The sequence below is a fragment of the Boleophthalmus pectinirostris genome, unplaced genomic scaffold (genome assembly GCF_026225935.1).
Source record: "Boleophthalmus pectinirostris isolate CB_2022bp ecotype Guang Dong unplaced genomic scaffold, ASM2622593v1 HiC_scaffold_23, whole genome shotgun sequence".
Classification (NCBI taxonomy): Eukaryota; Metazoa; Chordata; class Actinopteri; order Gobiiformes; family Gobiidae; genus Boleophthalmus; species Boleophthalmus pectinirostris.
In genome coordinates, this window is record NW_026571207.1 from 24,355,346 (window position 1) to 24,372,654 (window position 17,309).

Sequence of the window (17,309 nt, forward strand, 5' to 3'; positions counted from 1 at the left end):
GATGTCCAGCAGGAATAGATGCCTGAGCCACCTCAGCTGGCTTCTTTGAACGTGGAGGAGCAGCAGCTCTACTCCGAGCTCCTCCTGTGTGACTGACCTCCTCACCCTATCTAGCCTGTAGAAAATCATTTTATATATTCTTCTGGAATATCACCTCTAGCAGCCGAAAAAGTGGTCTATATCTATTAAATACAACTAAATACAAAGACTGCAAATAATAACAAAATTACAATCAACATTAATAGTGAGGCAATTTGCTTTCATCTATTCACTTTTCATGCCCCCCCAAAAAAACGTTCGGGGTACAAAAATGGGTTCATAGGGTTTGGTGATCAACACAATTGGGTGTAACGAGTCAGCACAGGAAGTATGTATATATATATATATATATGTATATATATGTATATATATATATATATATATATATATATATATATATATATATATATATATATATATATATGTATGTGTATGTGTATATGTATATGTGTATATATATATATATGTGTGTGTGTGTGTGCGCGCGTGTGTATATATATATGTGTGTGTGCATATATATATATATATATATATACACACACACACACATATATACATACATATACATATGTATATGTATATGTATGTATGTATATGTATGTATATGTATGTTTGTTTGTTTTTTAATAAATGTTCATGTCAAAAAATATATTGTAATGAATAAGCTTGAGCTGTTTTACTAAGGGAAACATGACAATATACAGTACAAGATTTAGCTTTATTCTGTGATTTAGTGACCATTAAAAATACAGTTGAGATTTGTCTTTGTGACAGAAAAGTGGGCTGCATACAAACTAATGAAATAGTGAGCTGCTCTAGAGATCTCTCAGACATAAAAACAATACATGAATTCACAAGTCTTAATCAAATAAACCTGGAACTATCCTTTGAATAAATAATTTATACCATTGTCTTATTTATCATAAGATAACTCACACAGTGTCTTTTAATGACAAGTTCAAATACATAGAGTGAAGGTGCTGGAGATTGTTTCTATAGAATAAACTCTACATCCAAGAGAATACCAACACTTGAAGCATATCAAAATAGTTTAACCTGGAAAACCCTGTAGTAGCATTATCTAAAAGTTAATGACAATTTATGCATCACTCTAGCACAGTATAAATGTTGCATAAGTCACTAAATTAAAATAATATTTGTGTAAGCATGTGGTTCATTTTAAACATCCAAAATAATACTGGAACTAAAAAATGTAAATCTAGATTAGTTGTGGATAATATGTTTTGCCCTTAGCCTGTATCCAAAACCATATAATTATCTTCACTGAATCCCAAATACTTATGGCAAAAAAGATGAGTCATTATAGAGATTGTGAAGATCTGTTTCTATTTAACAATGTTTTTGAGTATATTGTACGATTTTTTTTTTTTTTTTTTTCACTTCTGCTACACAAGGGCACGTGTTATTTAGAATGGCACTTTAATAAATAAATCAGTCAGGTAAATTTCCCCTTTGACTTGGCCATATTCGCACAAATTACTAAATAAACAAGATATTATGATTCAGACTGAAAACATAAGCATAAATCATCAAATGAAAGATGTGTTTTCCTATTTTAAACAGCTCTAAACTCAACAATAAACACATATAGGAATGGGTTAATTAGATTGCCTGATGTACAAAAAGGGTTGTGCAGTATGATGACAAGCAGAAGAAGACATAACAACATTTAAAGCAAAGTATACAATTGTTAAGAGCAGTGGCACTTTTTCCCCTCCTAAATCTATTCTTCCCATATATTTACCCCTCACGTCTGTCAAAGTCCCACAATACCTCATGCACTGTATCATTTTACCCAGAAGCCCCCTCTCCCCAACTGTCCCTGAAGATGGCTTTAATTCAGATTCACCTGTCATCTCACTCTTCTCAGCATGAGTATGTGTGACCTCTAGTCCTCAAGATAACTTTTCCTATCCTTTATAATTACTCTTTGCATATACATAAGTCTAAGTTTTTTGCCTTGACAAAACCTTCTCTTAAAGTTGACACCTTCTTCATCTGAGCTCTTACTGCTTATTAACTTCTGTCTCAGTCTCACCCTTCTCTTACTTTTGCTGCAGTACCGTTAATGTCTCATGGTGTTTTTGCCAAACTTGTCGCCCAGTTGCTGAATAAGCAAAGCCAGTTCTCCAGCGGCCTGGGATTTCTCTTCCAGAAGCTCGTAACGGAGACTGGAGATGTCCTGCTTGATCTCTTTCAACTCGCCTGCAACACAGAGAGAAAAAAAAAACAACAATATATCATCGTTAGAGGAGTCATCCAGCCACATGGGGTCACAAACCATGGACTCTGTCAGTTCCAAGCCTGGATAATTGGACCACACATCAAAAAGGATTAAAAGTGTACAAAAAACAATGTCAAATCACCATCTGAATTACTTCTGATTTGTCTAAAAATATCAAAGGCAGACAGTATCACTTTTTAAAGAACATAAGCCTGTTTCTATGAATATGTCATTGCTCTGCTTGGAATGTTCCCCAGTATGATTTTTTTCATTAACATTTATTCAATTACAGGTGGTTTTATAGCTTAAAAACACCTAGACTTCTGACTGTGAGCGGGGTTGCCTCTTCACAGATCTGACCTGTAAGATGGTTTGGTTGATCTCCATGAAGATAGAGATGTTTAATACGATATTGTGAAACATTCCACACAAGGCGATAACATCTCCATAGAAAAGAGCATTTGACAGACTCTCCAAGTTTCACAATGCACCTTTAATCTTGGTCTCTCTCATAATAAAAATAGGTGAATATTTCAAAATACAAGCACAATAGTCACAAAACTTACAAACACTACATTAATCATTATTACAAGTCATTAAATGAATTACAGTCTCCCAGTGAAACCAGATCATATTTCTACAGTGTTTGTAATGTTGGACAGTATTGTTTGCTTTCACCCAAACATCCTTGTATATAACATCATAAATATTCCTAAACATGTGTAAGACATGCATTCTGGGATGCACAGTTCACCAGGTCATCCCCTGGTGTACATAAATGTACCAGAACAGATGTTTTAGCAGTAACTCCCACATACTGTACAGCTCTAGCCCCAAGCTAATAATACTGTTGGAATTTTGTACCTTCATTAACTTCGTCGTTCTCTCTGTCCACTTGTGCCTTCAGGACGTAGCGCTTAATCAGCCTCTTCATGATCTTCTGCAAGAGAATAAAACAGCACAGGAAAGGATTAGGTACAAAGCACAATGTCCAATGACCTCACTCTTTAAGACTATATGACATTTCTTCAGACATTTCAAGCATGGTTCTGTGTGGAGCCAAGCAATGTATTCTGCAGAGTATTGATCAGTGGCCAACAGGGATGTCCTCAGAAGTGTGAGCCGTCAATCCCCGCTTGTGGCCACTCTCTGCTCAATAGCTGTCAGCGCACATACAAATGCCTAATCAACAGGCAGCTGAATGACACTGGGGTTATAGTGAGCTGCAGTGGTCTGTGTGAGTTTGTGTGGAGGATTTATGAACATGGGAGCACAAAGAGCTCGGAGGGGCTTAGATTTCCCCGAGGACAACAGTGAAAGGCAACTAAAGAGGACACAGCTCTTCTTTTCCACCTTAAAGACAACGTGCTCTGGCACACGTGCTTTTGTTTAGAAAAAAAAATAATAATAACACACACAAACAACAATAATAATAATGAAGGGACACTCCATTATTTATTGAGAGCTAAACTATGTGTGTGTGTGTGTATGTATATATATATATATATATATATATATATATATATATATATATATATATATATATATATATATATATATATATATATATATATATATATATATATATATATATATATATATATATGGTTTGTGTTGTTGTTCAAATTAGTATATTGGCTTGTGTTGTTGTTCAAAGTAAATTTTGTAAAAATAAAGCATTCTATATGCTATAGTACACAATTATCATTCTAACAATAGCATATAATTATATTTAAAAAAATATATATATATATGAACAAGCTCATCTTAAGTGTTTTACTGGAACAGAACAAAATAGGGCGTGGGGCAATCCTGCCATTATTACTTTTACTTTTACTATTACTTTTTTTACATTTTACATTAGTAAAACTAACCATACAAGAGGTGTAATATGTAGTCCATCCACCATTTATAAAGTCTAGAGTGCTCGTCCATCATTAAATTAATTCTGTTAAAAGTGTTATATTGTATCTAGGTCTTTTCCAGGCGTCTTCAGCCCCATTCTCTCTACCCCCGTCAGCCCCAATCAGACTTAAACCACCCCAACTCTCAGCTCCTATTAGTGCACGTGTTGGTTGGATTCTCTGAACTTCACTGTGAATATTCTCCCCTGTCTTTCATCTCATTTGCTCTGACCACTTAGCGCCTCACTTACCTGGTATCTTGTGGGGTGTTTTCGAGTTTTCCGGGGCATAAACTCCTCTCCCGGCCGAGGGTAGGTCCTGAAGCGCTCGTCCTGTCACAAACGCGAGATGCAGGTTAATTTCACATTTCATGGCCCATTGAACCTCCACAACTTAACTATTTGACTGCAAGACTGTAGTACCTGAGGGAGGCTGTTTGGGTTCAACATCTAGGTTTAAATACAACCCTATAAACTATGTTTTAAAATCATCAAAAATAAATAGTCAAATGTAATAAGAAGATCTTTTTTGGTCATCTAGTTTTTCTTGAATTTCAAACATTAACTTCCTAAGCACTTTGGGCTTTTACATTTTTTCGAACAAAGAAAGTGTTAAAGTATAAAGTTGAATTTTATGGTCTATTTTAATCTGAGAAAGAGGTCAAAGGATAAGAATCTCAATTAACTTCTGTCAGTGAATGATATCTTAGTATTTGCCAATGACCTGCAATAGCCTTGCTTTGCAGCCTGTATGTTGTTATGACACTCCCATGTCAAAATGAGTTTTGACTAAAGTGTGGCCATTTTCAAGTCGCTGCTATATTAAAAAATCATTCTTATTTAGATCCACCCAAAAATAATATACAATTTTTTGTTTCTTTTAAGCAAACATCACAGTGTGGTCAGATCTGGTTACTAAGAGCAGTTTTACAATACACTGTATGGGGGCAAAAACAATTGTACTTTACTACATGAGAAAAATTGGGTAGAGTTACTTAAAGCAAAGGCTTGATTGATAAATGTGCCTAACTATTGTGTTGTGCATGGACATATATCATACGGTTGTTCATTTAGGTGGTATAATGTACTGTATGGGCTAATGCCTTTAAAAAAGAAGAGAGGTGGCATAAAAGCACAATGTGGGCTGCCTCATCATCTGCACTACAAGTTGTCTGAATATTGTATAATATTAAAGCACCCTACACTCATTTGTTCAGACTGAATAGACTGGCTCCCACCAAATTGCATCTACAGATTGAATTTTATACAGCAACATTTTATAACTGCGGTACATCTTTTAATATAGAGCCTGATGTAACCTCTATGCTGGTTCTCATCCTTTTCATGATCCAAAATGTGAAAAGGGACTCATTTCATTTACTCATAAAAGCTGTGAGCACTTACGGCACAAGAGAAGAAAACCTATGCCATCTCACTTGACATTCCTGGAGCCGGACTGTGGATGACGACATTTGTATTGATTGTTTAGTAGTTTTTGCAGCTGCATTTAGTCTGTCAGGTCCGAGTAGAGAACTTTAAGAGCTCACAGAGGCAGCTGGGTGTAGCTCGCTTTGTCCTAGTCCAGAAAGATGGGGGAAGATTTGAAGAGATGCAGGAAGCTTAAATGGCCTGACTAATAGCTGAACAGAGGTGCTGAGGCCAGGCATTTGAACCAAGAGGAAACGCTCATAGACAGGGTCGGCACACACATCGATTCACTGGTAAATGGCCTAAGCAATTTTCTTCACGCAATGATTTTTTTTCATTATATTGACTTTGTTTTGATGGACAATTTTCAAGAAGAGGAATGTGATGGAATTAACAGACTGAATCCTAGTGTTCCAGAGGGATTGGTGGGCATGTTCAGGTATATAAAGTACAATAAACTTGAAGTAGTCTTAAAATGCAATGCTTAAAAGTTTGGGTCAAGTAGTTTACCATAGTTAGACCTGGTCAGATGAGACTTGTAATTCATTTCAGGGTACAGTTACAAGATTTATTTTAGTGTTTGTCTTTTTAAAGGTCAAATCCTCAAGATCTAATAAAAACTGTACCTAAAAGTAAAATAAAAGTAATATAATGTAGATGTACAAGGCAGCATTGCAGAGCCATCTTGTTGTCTCAGTCTCTCTCAACTAAATCAAACAAAACAAAATTAAAGTAAACAATAAAGTATTATTCACATTAACCCTGAAATGTTCAGATGTACAAAGTACTACTTCTACTATATCTGACATGTCTGATTTTCAGCTCAATCAACAATTATTTTCTATAGCAATATTATTTTGTTTCTAAAGTGTAACCAGACCAAAAAGTACAATTTGTTATAAATAAATAAATAAAAACACAAATTACCCTTAGTTATGCATGACAAAAGAGGGTTAGGGTTACGAAATAGGATTAGGGTATAAAGCCTGAATTATTTTTAATACACTATTTATTTATTGTGAATTCATTTTTTCTGCATGCTTTATTAAGATTAATTAGGTGTAAGTATTATAAAGTGTTACCAAAGTTTTACCAAAATACTATCTCTTCTCTGCTGAACACTGACCTTGTTCTGAGAGTTGAGCATGCCCATCTCCAGTTCGTTGCAGTGATGTCCGTTGGCCTTACACATGTGGACGAGGCAAGACCTGATGCGGAGCGCCATGTAGTAGAAGGACTTTGGACTTGGGACCAGATTGAATGGAGCAGGAAGTGTGCGTCCCTCATCGAAATACGAGAGCCACAGTTTTGCTCGAGCAAACTTCCACTCCACATCAGCATCCTCCTGGAGATAGCAGTCAGCACACACAGATTCAAATTAGAAATAAAAAAGCAAAAACTAGAAGAGAGTTTATCTTGTTTATTTCTTAAATAGTATTAAAGGTCCTATGTCATACAAAATACTCTTTTGAGCTTTACGTCATGTTATAATGTTGTTACCTCATCAAAAACATACCTGGAGTTGTGTTTTGTTTCATTCACACATGTTTGAGTAACCTTTTATTAGTAATGTGTTTTACATCTTCAAAGCTCAGAATGTTCTTTTCCACCTTGGGATGTCACTAAGTGGTAGTTTTCAAGTTAACAGCTACATTTTACTTTTTGTGCAGTAGATATTGGCAATTGCAGGGCTGAAATTATCCAAATAATTCGAGTGAAGGTGTGTGGAGATAAAAATAGTGTAGTGCACTTCCTGTATTGCCACATGACAAGATGGAGTGTTTTCAGCTGGAGAAAAGAACCTAAATATACAGGGTTTGTGTGTCAAACATGAAACAAAACACAGTTTCAGGTATGTTTGTGATGAGGAATCAACATTATAGCATAGATCAGAAAATCGTTTAACTGATTAAAGAGGTTGGTACTCTGTTCTACTCACTCATACGTCTAACTAACTGTAATTTCTTCAAATGCTTTACCAAGTTACTAAAGGCAGCAAATATTTCAATATCGTTCTTTACCTATATGTGCATAAGTAAAGAAAAGAATGTAGATTCTTGAACAATCTTTATTGCTTTTTATTGATCAGTGGCCTTTTCACTGACCCCTTCAGTCCCCAAGTGCCACCGAGGTGGCGACAGCAAATCCTTACTGACTTGTTGACAATAAATCCAGGGTACGTGATGAACAATGAATGAGTTGTGTGTACCTCTATCTCCTGGTATGAGCTGTTGATCATTGCTATCAACATGTTGAGGAGGACCACCACCATTGTAACATTGTAGACCCCATACAAGACATAGCCGATGTTCTCGATGAATTTATGATCGTATTTGAGGACAACAGAGATAACTTCCGACAGACCGAAAATTGACCAAAAAAGTGTCTTGAAGCTCTCCTCCACCCTGTAGAAAAAAGAAATCAGTTAAAGCGTAATAATATCTACGCACTTGCACTTAGTTAATTAGCCCTTTTATGCAAACAGAAAAAGCAGGATTGGTAAATGCATTTCAACAAAGCACAGTTTATGAGCTAGCACTGATGAAATACGCGATGAGTCATGTCCAATTTGAACGCATTATCCTGTTTCTCTCCATAGACACACTTAAACACACTTATTTCACATGCAGCGCTTGGCTCCAGAGAAGCTTTAAAGGAAGATGAGTCAACTCTGGTAACTGAGAGGTGGATAGCCCGGCATGCATTAAGAGCACCCTAGCTATGTGCTAGACGATCTGTAAAACTGACAATCACAAGTCACATTAAGGATTAAGCCAAAAAGTGGTGCTGATGGGAGTTGGATTGTGTTGACTGCTAAGAGGAATTATCTGTGTATACATTAATATTTCCCATTAACACATTTTTACTTGATTTATTTATCGTTAATAAAAAATGTTAACAGTTTGTAAAGTAAAGAAATTCTGCCCCATTGTTATTAACTATCATGTCCTGTTTGTTTCCATTTTATTTTGAAATCACTTACCCTGATTCTGTTGCAGACTTACTTCCACCCTCTTGTGTTCCCGCCTTTGATTACTGCCCCGCCCTAATGTGCTGCACCTGTGTTCCATTAGCTCCCCATTTTCCTTCCCCATTTGGCAGATTGTCTCTCTGTTATGCGGAAGCTACTGTGTTTTTTGTGCCTTTTTGGGATAAAACTTTCTTGTGACTCTGGGTCTATTTTTGGAGCCAGTTACTCGTACAAACCTGACAATTAACTGTTCATACTGAAGTAAGATGTCTCTGTGATCTGATGATGATATACTGATCAATTTTATTAATTCTCTGAAAACAAACAATACAGATTGTAATTTTACTTCAAAGTCTGAATTCTCCACCAAACCACAAAACACCGAATGACAATAAGAATTCTATTAGTTGCCCAGCCCTATTGCCACCCTATTGGCAAAAATGCTTAAAATGTACAGTAAGAAGTTTTAAGGTTTTAAATTATAACTTGTAAAAAGGAAAAACTATTTATATTCTGTTGAGACTGTCATTGTTTGTTCTTACATTATAGTGCATTTGAGCAGTGATATTTCCACACACCTTGTCTTAAGTGCTCACAACTGTCCATCACCGATCTAAAACCCACCCCTCTGCAGCTGTTCCCTTCACACATTCTCCACATTTCTAGAATTTAATATAGCAATGTTGGTGAGTTAAATTAAAAACTAAAAATAATTTCTATCCAATTTCTTTCCAAAGAGGGAAAAGCAAATTGTCAACTTCCGACCAGACTTGGGGTACAGGCATGCCAAAAAAAAAAAAAAAAACAATTTATGGAGTGGAGAGGTTTGGGAATTGCCGCCATGTTGGGGATCTGAAATGTGTACTGAGGCATAAGAAAGCCCGAGGGGAAGATCAGTATAGGCCTGAGAATTGAAGTGGCCACCATCCTCCAAATTAACTTCTCTGAGCGAGCCGTGGTTTCACTGGCAGCAGGGAGCTAGGTGCAGGTGCTGTGATAAAAGCCACCCTCACATGTGCAAAAGGCTGTGGCAGACACTATCCTCTCCTGCACTTAAAACACAGGCTCCTAGGAGCACTTCAGCTCTAACCTTGGAACAAAAGAGCAAAACACATAAACTTTAAGCTTCCAGACCAATCGATGTGTGTGTGTTGTGAGTAAGCCTTGTAAGAATAGACCTCTCTTTGGTAAACAGACTTCCATGAACAAACGTACACTATGAGACAAAAGGCAGTGCCAGGTGAAGAAAACAAGCCAACCCTATAATTACTTCAAGACACTCATTAATGTCCCCTTTAGCAGTATCTTGAGCTCAAATAATAGCTTTACTACACAGGTTCTTCCCTTTAATACAATGGCAAAATGATCACTGAACCACTTAATCTTTTCTTGCACAAGCTTATTAAAAGCCACATACACTTTCACAATGTTCAACTCACACATGAAACAATAGGTTGCGTTCACAATTCGATGTTGTAGTTTTAGTTGGATTTTTTTTTGAATTTCCAAAAGTAAGATGCACAAATGTTGAATCTTATTAATCCCTATTTATGGGAATAGCTCAACAAATTTGTCATAATAATCTTATAGCCTTAAGTCATTTTAACTAACAATCAATCACATCTTTGAGGTTGAATGATGTGACCACTTTCTCAAGCTACTTGTGAGAAAACAATTTCACCTTTTTATTTTTGCTGAAAGAGAAGACAAGTTAAAAACTTTATGACAGATTTTGTTTCATGTGGATAGGTCCAGTAATTACACATATATTAACCATAAACTGGGTCTACAAATCCACAATTAGACAGTTAAACAGTAAAGTCCATAGATTTCTGATCTATCCTCCAACTAAATGTTAAACTTCAAGCATTTTAGATGTTGTGATGTCACATGAATTAACCTATTGAACTAAGGCAGGATGTAGATGCAACACCATCCCATTACAAATGTATTGTACTGTACGTTAACATGTGCCATCAAGGCATTTAACCTTTACGTCTGTAGAAGTTAATCATGAAATATTTATTATGTGTCCTGATCTCGTCAGATCTCAGAAGCTAAGCAAGGCTGGACCTGGTTAGTGCTCAGATGGGAGTATGCTGGGAGTACCAGGTGACACAGAGGGGCGCCAGTGGTAAAACTGCTGTTATGGCCTTAGACAAGACATTGCCTAGTATGGAGGTGGTGTATGTGGTAGTGGAGTTCAAAGGGGACAATAGTGTAGATAAGATTTTACCTATTGTGCATTTTTTGGTTGATGGGGGAAGTTGAAATGCTTGGAGGAAGCCCACCCAGGCACAAGGATAAACATACAAATTAGTGTCAATGTGAGTCAAACACAGAACCTTCTTGCTGTCTTGAAATAATAACAAGAATGATTTCCTGAAGATCATTAACCTTTGACACACAGACAAGTCACATGGGACAACCAGTCAATAAAAAATAAACTACAATTAAACAGGAATAAGTCCAAACAAACTACATTCAGTAATCAATCCAAACAGAAATGAGGCATGCTCAACAATTAGCGGCCATCATTGTTAGAGTTAGGGTTAGGGTTATGCTTTGTTTTAACACAATCTGAACATAAAGAACTGACTAATCTGGAACTACAACAGGTGAGCTGATTTGTGCTGTTCCATAAGTCCCTGTCAAATAACATTACAGTCACAAGATAGCTAGCATTAGCCAACAGTGCACAGCTGTATTGATCACAAGCTCCTGCAAATGTGTTGTTTAAATACATTTTGCTTTACTTTTTTTTTTTTTTTTATTAAATCAACCATACATCTTAAAACTGTTTTGACTTTCTTTCTTTTTTTGTTTTGTTTTTTGCTAATGTATGTGTTATTATGTATGTATGTATGTATGTGTCACCACGGTAACCCCTACATGTAACTCTACTGGTGTAATGTTAAGAACACCCCCAGCATGATGTCATTGCAAAGTACCAATAACAGAGTCACTTGAAGGTCCTCTTTGGTGACACACTGGTTTAAGAGACTGATTTGCAAAACATTCAAAAGTCAATGTAGCCCAGGGTCGGACTGGGAACAAAATTCGGCCCTGGCATTTTTCCTCAGGACCGGCCCATCCCACTCAATTCGAAATTGAGGACCAAATGTGGTCTGAAGTGGACTGGCCCACCAGGCATTTGCCCGGTAGTACAGATTACCAGTCCAAGCCTGAAGTAGCCATTTGCCTTTCCATGGTGCAGTCCTGCCCAGCATCAGTCATGTCATCTCTCAGACAGCAAGTGAAGGTTGTTTTCAACAGCCTCATCTCCTCACTCACTATTCACGTCACACACTTCCGACAGGCTATCGCGCAATCAGGAGAGCAGCTGAGGAAGGTGATTTTGGTAGGTCTGCCTTGAAAGCCTGTTATTTTGGACCCCTCTCTCTTTAACAGGGCTCATCAGTCTTGCTTATCAGCTAAAATGTAAAGTTCTGCCCCATATTCAAAATGAGGGGAATGTGCCGCTTGAATGCCTAGGCCTCGGTTATGCTGTTCTGACTAATAGGGCTGTGTCATGATTAGTTTTTTGTTTTTTTCCTCATGACAATATTTTGATTAATTTTGAGACAAAACCAGAAGTTATAAGTCAGATCTGTGGAGAGACAATCCCTCGCAGTCAGAATGCCTGTTCTTCTCTGTATGTTTGAGTTATAAGACCACCTGTAAGATAGAGCTGTTTAATGTAATACCATGGATCATTTCAGGTAGCGCAATGACATATCCATACAAACATGCAGGTGACAGACCATCAACCAAAAAGTTACATAGTGCACCTTTAAAAAATAATAATGGCTTCAATGAAAACAAGTATATGAACCAATGCTTTCCACTTTCCACTTCAAAGCAATTTAACTCAAAAAGACCAAAGATTTTAAGTCAGAATTCTGCTGCAGTACAGCATGTTTTACTGAGACCAAAACTCTTGGTAGAATGGCCTCAAGACTATTATTGATCATTTGAAATTATTGGATCACAATTTGATTAACACAGCCCTATTGCCTCTATTTCTCCCTACAGCTTAATTGCATAATACCATCTACTTCATCTTTGCTACCTCAATATAGTAAATCCTCAAAGGTTTTATGTATACAAACAGTTTACAAAAAAATCACCTTACCAAATGAAGTGTGAATGAATATTCAGACATCTGTGTAGAGAACCACCATTATCTATCAATAATACAAATGAACAGGTAACAGTAAGACAGTGTTAGATGGGCCATTATATTAACTGTCATCAGTTTGTCACCATTTTTTCCTCTGGACCTCAACTACAGACAGTGAAAACTCCACAAGGACTGCACTTATGGGTATGCTTTGATACAATTGTCTGTTATCTAATTAGGAACAGGACAAAATACAATAAACATTAACAGTACACTTTAACTTTTTATGAAACTACTGAAATAATTTATATTTTTATTTTTAGGTTCTCTGTGTTGCAGAGTTCTGTTGACTGGATATAATATGAAGTCCCCCCCTTGTTTAACTCTGATTCAGTTCTTATTTAATTCACTTAAATCTTTCTGAGTAGCTTCGAACTAATTTCCCTGGAAAATCACCAACACCAATTACTTAAATTTCGCTGAAGTCGGCCGAGGCGCTGGCCACATGTTACACAATAAGCTCTTAGTAAGATGGATGAGATGGTATATGGTAGAGATAACAGAACATTTATAACTAACTTTGCCAGCAATTTATTAATTTCAAACTTGTGTGTTTTTTCATAACCATCATGCACACCACACAGTGAGGGAGCAAAGACAACAGCCATCTGGGGACAGAGATGGACAGTATGTCATTATCCTTTATTAAGAGTGGCAGGTCCCGATGGGCAGCTCACAGCATGGTGGTTCTAGTCTAACATTTGAATACACAGCAGCTCCCTGGACTCTGGTGCTTCTCTGTGTGGGAGAAGAGTGAGTCACCCCGAACATCCAAACCTAATCACAGACAAACCCAAATCAAAGTCTTTTCCCGCCGACGTGCCACATCTTTATATCTTCACTCCTCTTTTAGCTGCCTCTATCTTTGCGCCTATCATTTATTTCCTTCCAGTCACCCTCAACCATTTTCTTATTATATTCATCATCCTTCCTAGTCCTCCCTTCCTGTCTCGCAATCTTCCTATCTCTCCTTCCCACAAGCTTTTGCCAATATCTGACGCTCAATCTCATCTTTTGATTTATACTTTTAAAGTGGGCACATCCAGTTACAAACATATCAGTTGGTGAGGCGGAAAATTTTAATTGTGTTTAACTTTCTAGAACAAAAGATAGCAAATGCACCATCATGAATGAAGTCACATTAAAATGTTTTTGAGTTTAGGCGCACAAACTTTCATTCTAATAGTGGAATGTTCCTTAAGAAGCCCTGGAGGAGGGTGCTATAACAGAAGACATGAAAGAAAGAAACAAGACTCACAGTGGAACATTGGAGGTTTATGATTAAGTCACCTTAGGGGCACACTATGTAGCTTTTCTAGTGAGAGGTCTGCCACCTGCTTGTCTCCATGGAGATGTGGTTGCATTGACTGGAATGTTCCAGAATATGACATATACATTCAACAATCACACATTTATTCAATTACAGGTGTTTTGATTATAAAAAAAAAATAAACAAATACACTGAAAAACATAATTTTTTACTGTGAGTTGCTGCTCTCCATGGAGATATGTTTAATAACATTCTGTGGAACATTGCAAGCAGTGCATCTCCATGGAGACAAGCAGATGGCAGACCTCCCACTAGAAAAGATACAGTGTGCCTTTAAGCACAACAAAACATTGTAGCTGCATGATTCTTCTATAATTCTGACAGCCTTCATAATCCCTTCATATGATATACAGTAGAGCAGTGGTTCAGAAATAATCTTTAAATAACTAAAGTGAGAGAAAAAACAGACCAAACTAAACTAGTTCCAAACTGGGGCTAAAAATAGTAACATTCAATAACATTTAATACAGATGGAGACAGAAAAATAAGCATGTTTAAATTGGTATTGGTATTTATGGTAATAGCAGTCACTTCTAAAAATAATCAGGTTAAATTTACGGTTTAAATATTTCTTACGAAACTACAATGTTTTCAATAGAATCACCTGGCTCTTGCCCCCATTATCTGGGACATTTCTAGAACCTGAAAACCACCAATGATAAACTGAATTGATTAAAATGTGAGCCATAATCAAATCATCTCAATCTCTTCTCATAGTCAAGAAATAAACAGTCTGTCAATAAATAGTCCCTCAAGAAATAAACAGTGATTAGGTAAAGCTGCAAAAATCCTGATGCATGTCTCTTTTGGCTGTTTGTAAGCGTCTGCAGATTTGTGACATTGAGGATATTAAGCAGAATGACAACATAGCAAAAATGCGCCTTATAGTTTGTGTCTTCGGGCGGGGCATAAAAGAGATCTTATTGAGAAGGGAATACAGTACCACAGGGTGAACAATTAACAATGTTTTGACAGTGAATCATACACGACATCCCCCATTTTATTGGCCTACTCCGCATGGGCTGTCTGTCTGGACTATCTATTTTATGTTACAACACCCTTAAACCAGCAGACAGGGATTATTCTGTTTTTACAAGCTTTATCATGACCACAGAAGAATAGAGGGACACTGAAATGTGAATTACACTTTTGAACATAAAAAGAGAAAAATGAGGACAACTACATTAGTAAAAGACTAAGTTTGAAATGTACAAAGTGCACTGACAAACCATTTCTTAGTGCAACTGCAAAATCTGGCTCTTACTGTGCTGGAAGTCTTTTGTATTTTACTTTTTCTACATACTGACTAAATTTGAAAGTCTTATTCTGACTCAATCCTCACTCCCTGTTGCTGAATTTTAAACGAGTGTATAACCATTTAAGAGTATGCTTAGGCATTAAAGCACTCACCACTGCTTCTTTAAATTGTTTTACATCCTGGGGAGGAGGCTTATCTGTGATCATATTGATTTGCCTGTAATATTCCATGATATAGCACTGAACTTAATTACTGAACTCTGATTCCACTACTGGTGTTTTAAGGCTCAAAAATGCCTTGAAAGAAATACATTCTTACTGTGAATAAGGACCTCAATCCATATATCTGACATGTAACTTGGCCTGGTGGCGCTGCCTGCTTGTGTCAGTAGGTCGCCTACCTTCCACCAAAATGTTTCATAGTGCACTCTCACAAAACTATAGTATAGTTATTTGAGACACAAAGCATTGTATAAAACAAAACAAAAAAAAAGTCCTATATTGTTCAAAATTGACTCCTGTGAGCATTAAGCCATGTTAGAGTTGTGCTCTGTTTCACATATGCTTGAGTAACAATTTATTATTAGTCTGTCTACATCTCAAAAGCTCAGAATGCTTTGCTCCACCTTATGATGTCATGTGCTGTTAATTTTCAACTTAACTGCTACCATACATCTTTTGTTTAGTAGATATTGGAAATTCCAGGACTGAAATCATCAGTGATTCTAGTGAATGTGTATGGAGCTAAAAAACACAGTGGAGCACTTCCTGTATCACCACATGAGAGAAGAACTCACTCTAAATATTCAGGGTTTATGTGTTAAACATGTGTGAATGAAACAAAGCACTACTTGGAATTTGTTTTTGATTAGCAGACAACAATAGATAAGAAAATAGCGCAATATGGCCCCTTTAAGATGACTGACCAGTATAAATGTGCTTAGGCATAAAAATCTGTCAAGCCAAGTTATAAACATCTCACCCAACAGAATGCTAAACACCTTTCAGCACAATGAGAAATATTAACACAAGTGGAATGCTATGAATAGGTCTTTTGGACAAATATTAACATTCTTTTTAGCTCCAAGTAAAATAGACATTATTCTTCTATATATTTTCTATGCAGCTCCATAAAGTATATTCTATTGTTATGTACATACTTTCAGTCTATCTGCATTCTGTAAGTGTGAGTAAGTGTGAGTAAGCTGCTGTGACAGGTCAGACAAACTGCCCGTGTGCCTTTCTGACGAATTATAAACGCTCCACACACTTCTATGTGAATACAAACCGAGAATTGGCACAAAAGACTTTGGCACCTGGTCTGGCTGTTGACATTTAAACAAAACGAATGCCTCCTTTTCATTCCTGTTGCTCTCTCTTCTCTCTTTAATTGTACTCCTGTCTCCACCCCTCATTTTGACATTCAGATGACTGGCAAATGCAGCACCCAATCTGCCTTTTCACTTAGAGAAGTTAAATTTGTCTATTTACTCTCACTGCTCTGAGTAAGGACTTCCTGGCATCTTCCACTTCAGTGCACAATGAGACTAACTATTTCCTCTCTCTAAGTCAAAACTGCTGGTGTCTTCCCTCTTTTGTTCATGCCAGTAAATCACAATCAAATGGAAATCACAATTTAAGTTGGTTCAATTATCAAATCAAAAAAGGCTGCAGTTACATAAATATACAATGTCCTCTGGAAAGAAAAAAAATATATTTTTATAGAAAAATCTTGTTGTACCTTCAGTTTAAATCTCATACCTCAACATATTCTGAAATCTTCTCTCAATACTATTCTCAATTGTGAATGCTCCTGGAGGAACAGTATCCTACTTTAAAGGTCCTATATTACGCAAAATAGATTATTGTGAGCTTTAACCCATGTTAGAATGTTGTTAGCTCCTCAGAAACATGCCTGAAGTTGTTTTGTTTCATTTACACATGTTTGAGTAA

At 36.7% G+C, this 17,309-nt stretch overlaps 1 protein-coding gene across 2 annotated transcripts in view; it reads right to left on the minus strand.

Annotated features, from left to right (window-relative positions):
* Positions 1 to 761: 761 nt before the first annotated feature.
* The window catches only part of LOC110162245 (short transient receptor potential channel 7), a 48,528-nt gene continuing 31,980 nt past the window's right edge, over positions 762 to 17,309 (minus strand). The window contains exons 8-12 of one of the 2 annotated variants that reach the window (XM_055159321.1): positions 7,825 to 8,020; positions 6,742 to 6,960; positions 4,440 to 4,520; positions 3,149 to 3,224; positions 762 to 2,265 (exon numbers count right to left, since the gene is read on the minus strand). In XM_055159321.1, the coding sequence (XP_055015296.1) occupies positions 2,126 to 2,265; positions 3,149 to 3,224; positions 4,440 to 4,520; positions 6,742 to 6,960; positions 7,825 to 8,020 (712 nt within the window). In that variant the 3' untranslated portion in view covers positions 762 to 2,125. Of the gene's footprint in view, positions 2,266 to 3,148; positions 3,225 to 4,439; positions 4,521 to 6,735; positions 6,961 to 7,824; positions 8,021 to 17,309 lie in introns of both variants that reach the window. The other variant, XM_055159322.1, reaches the window with a different exon arrangement.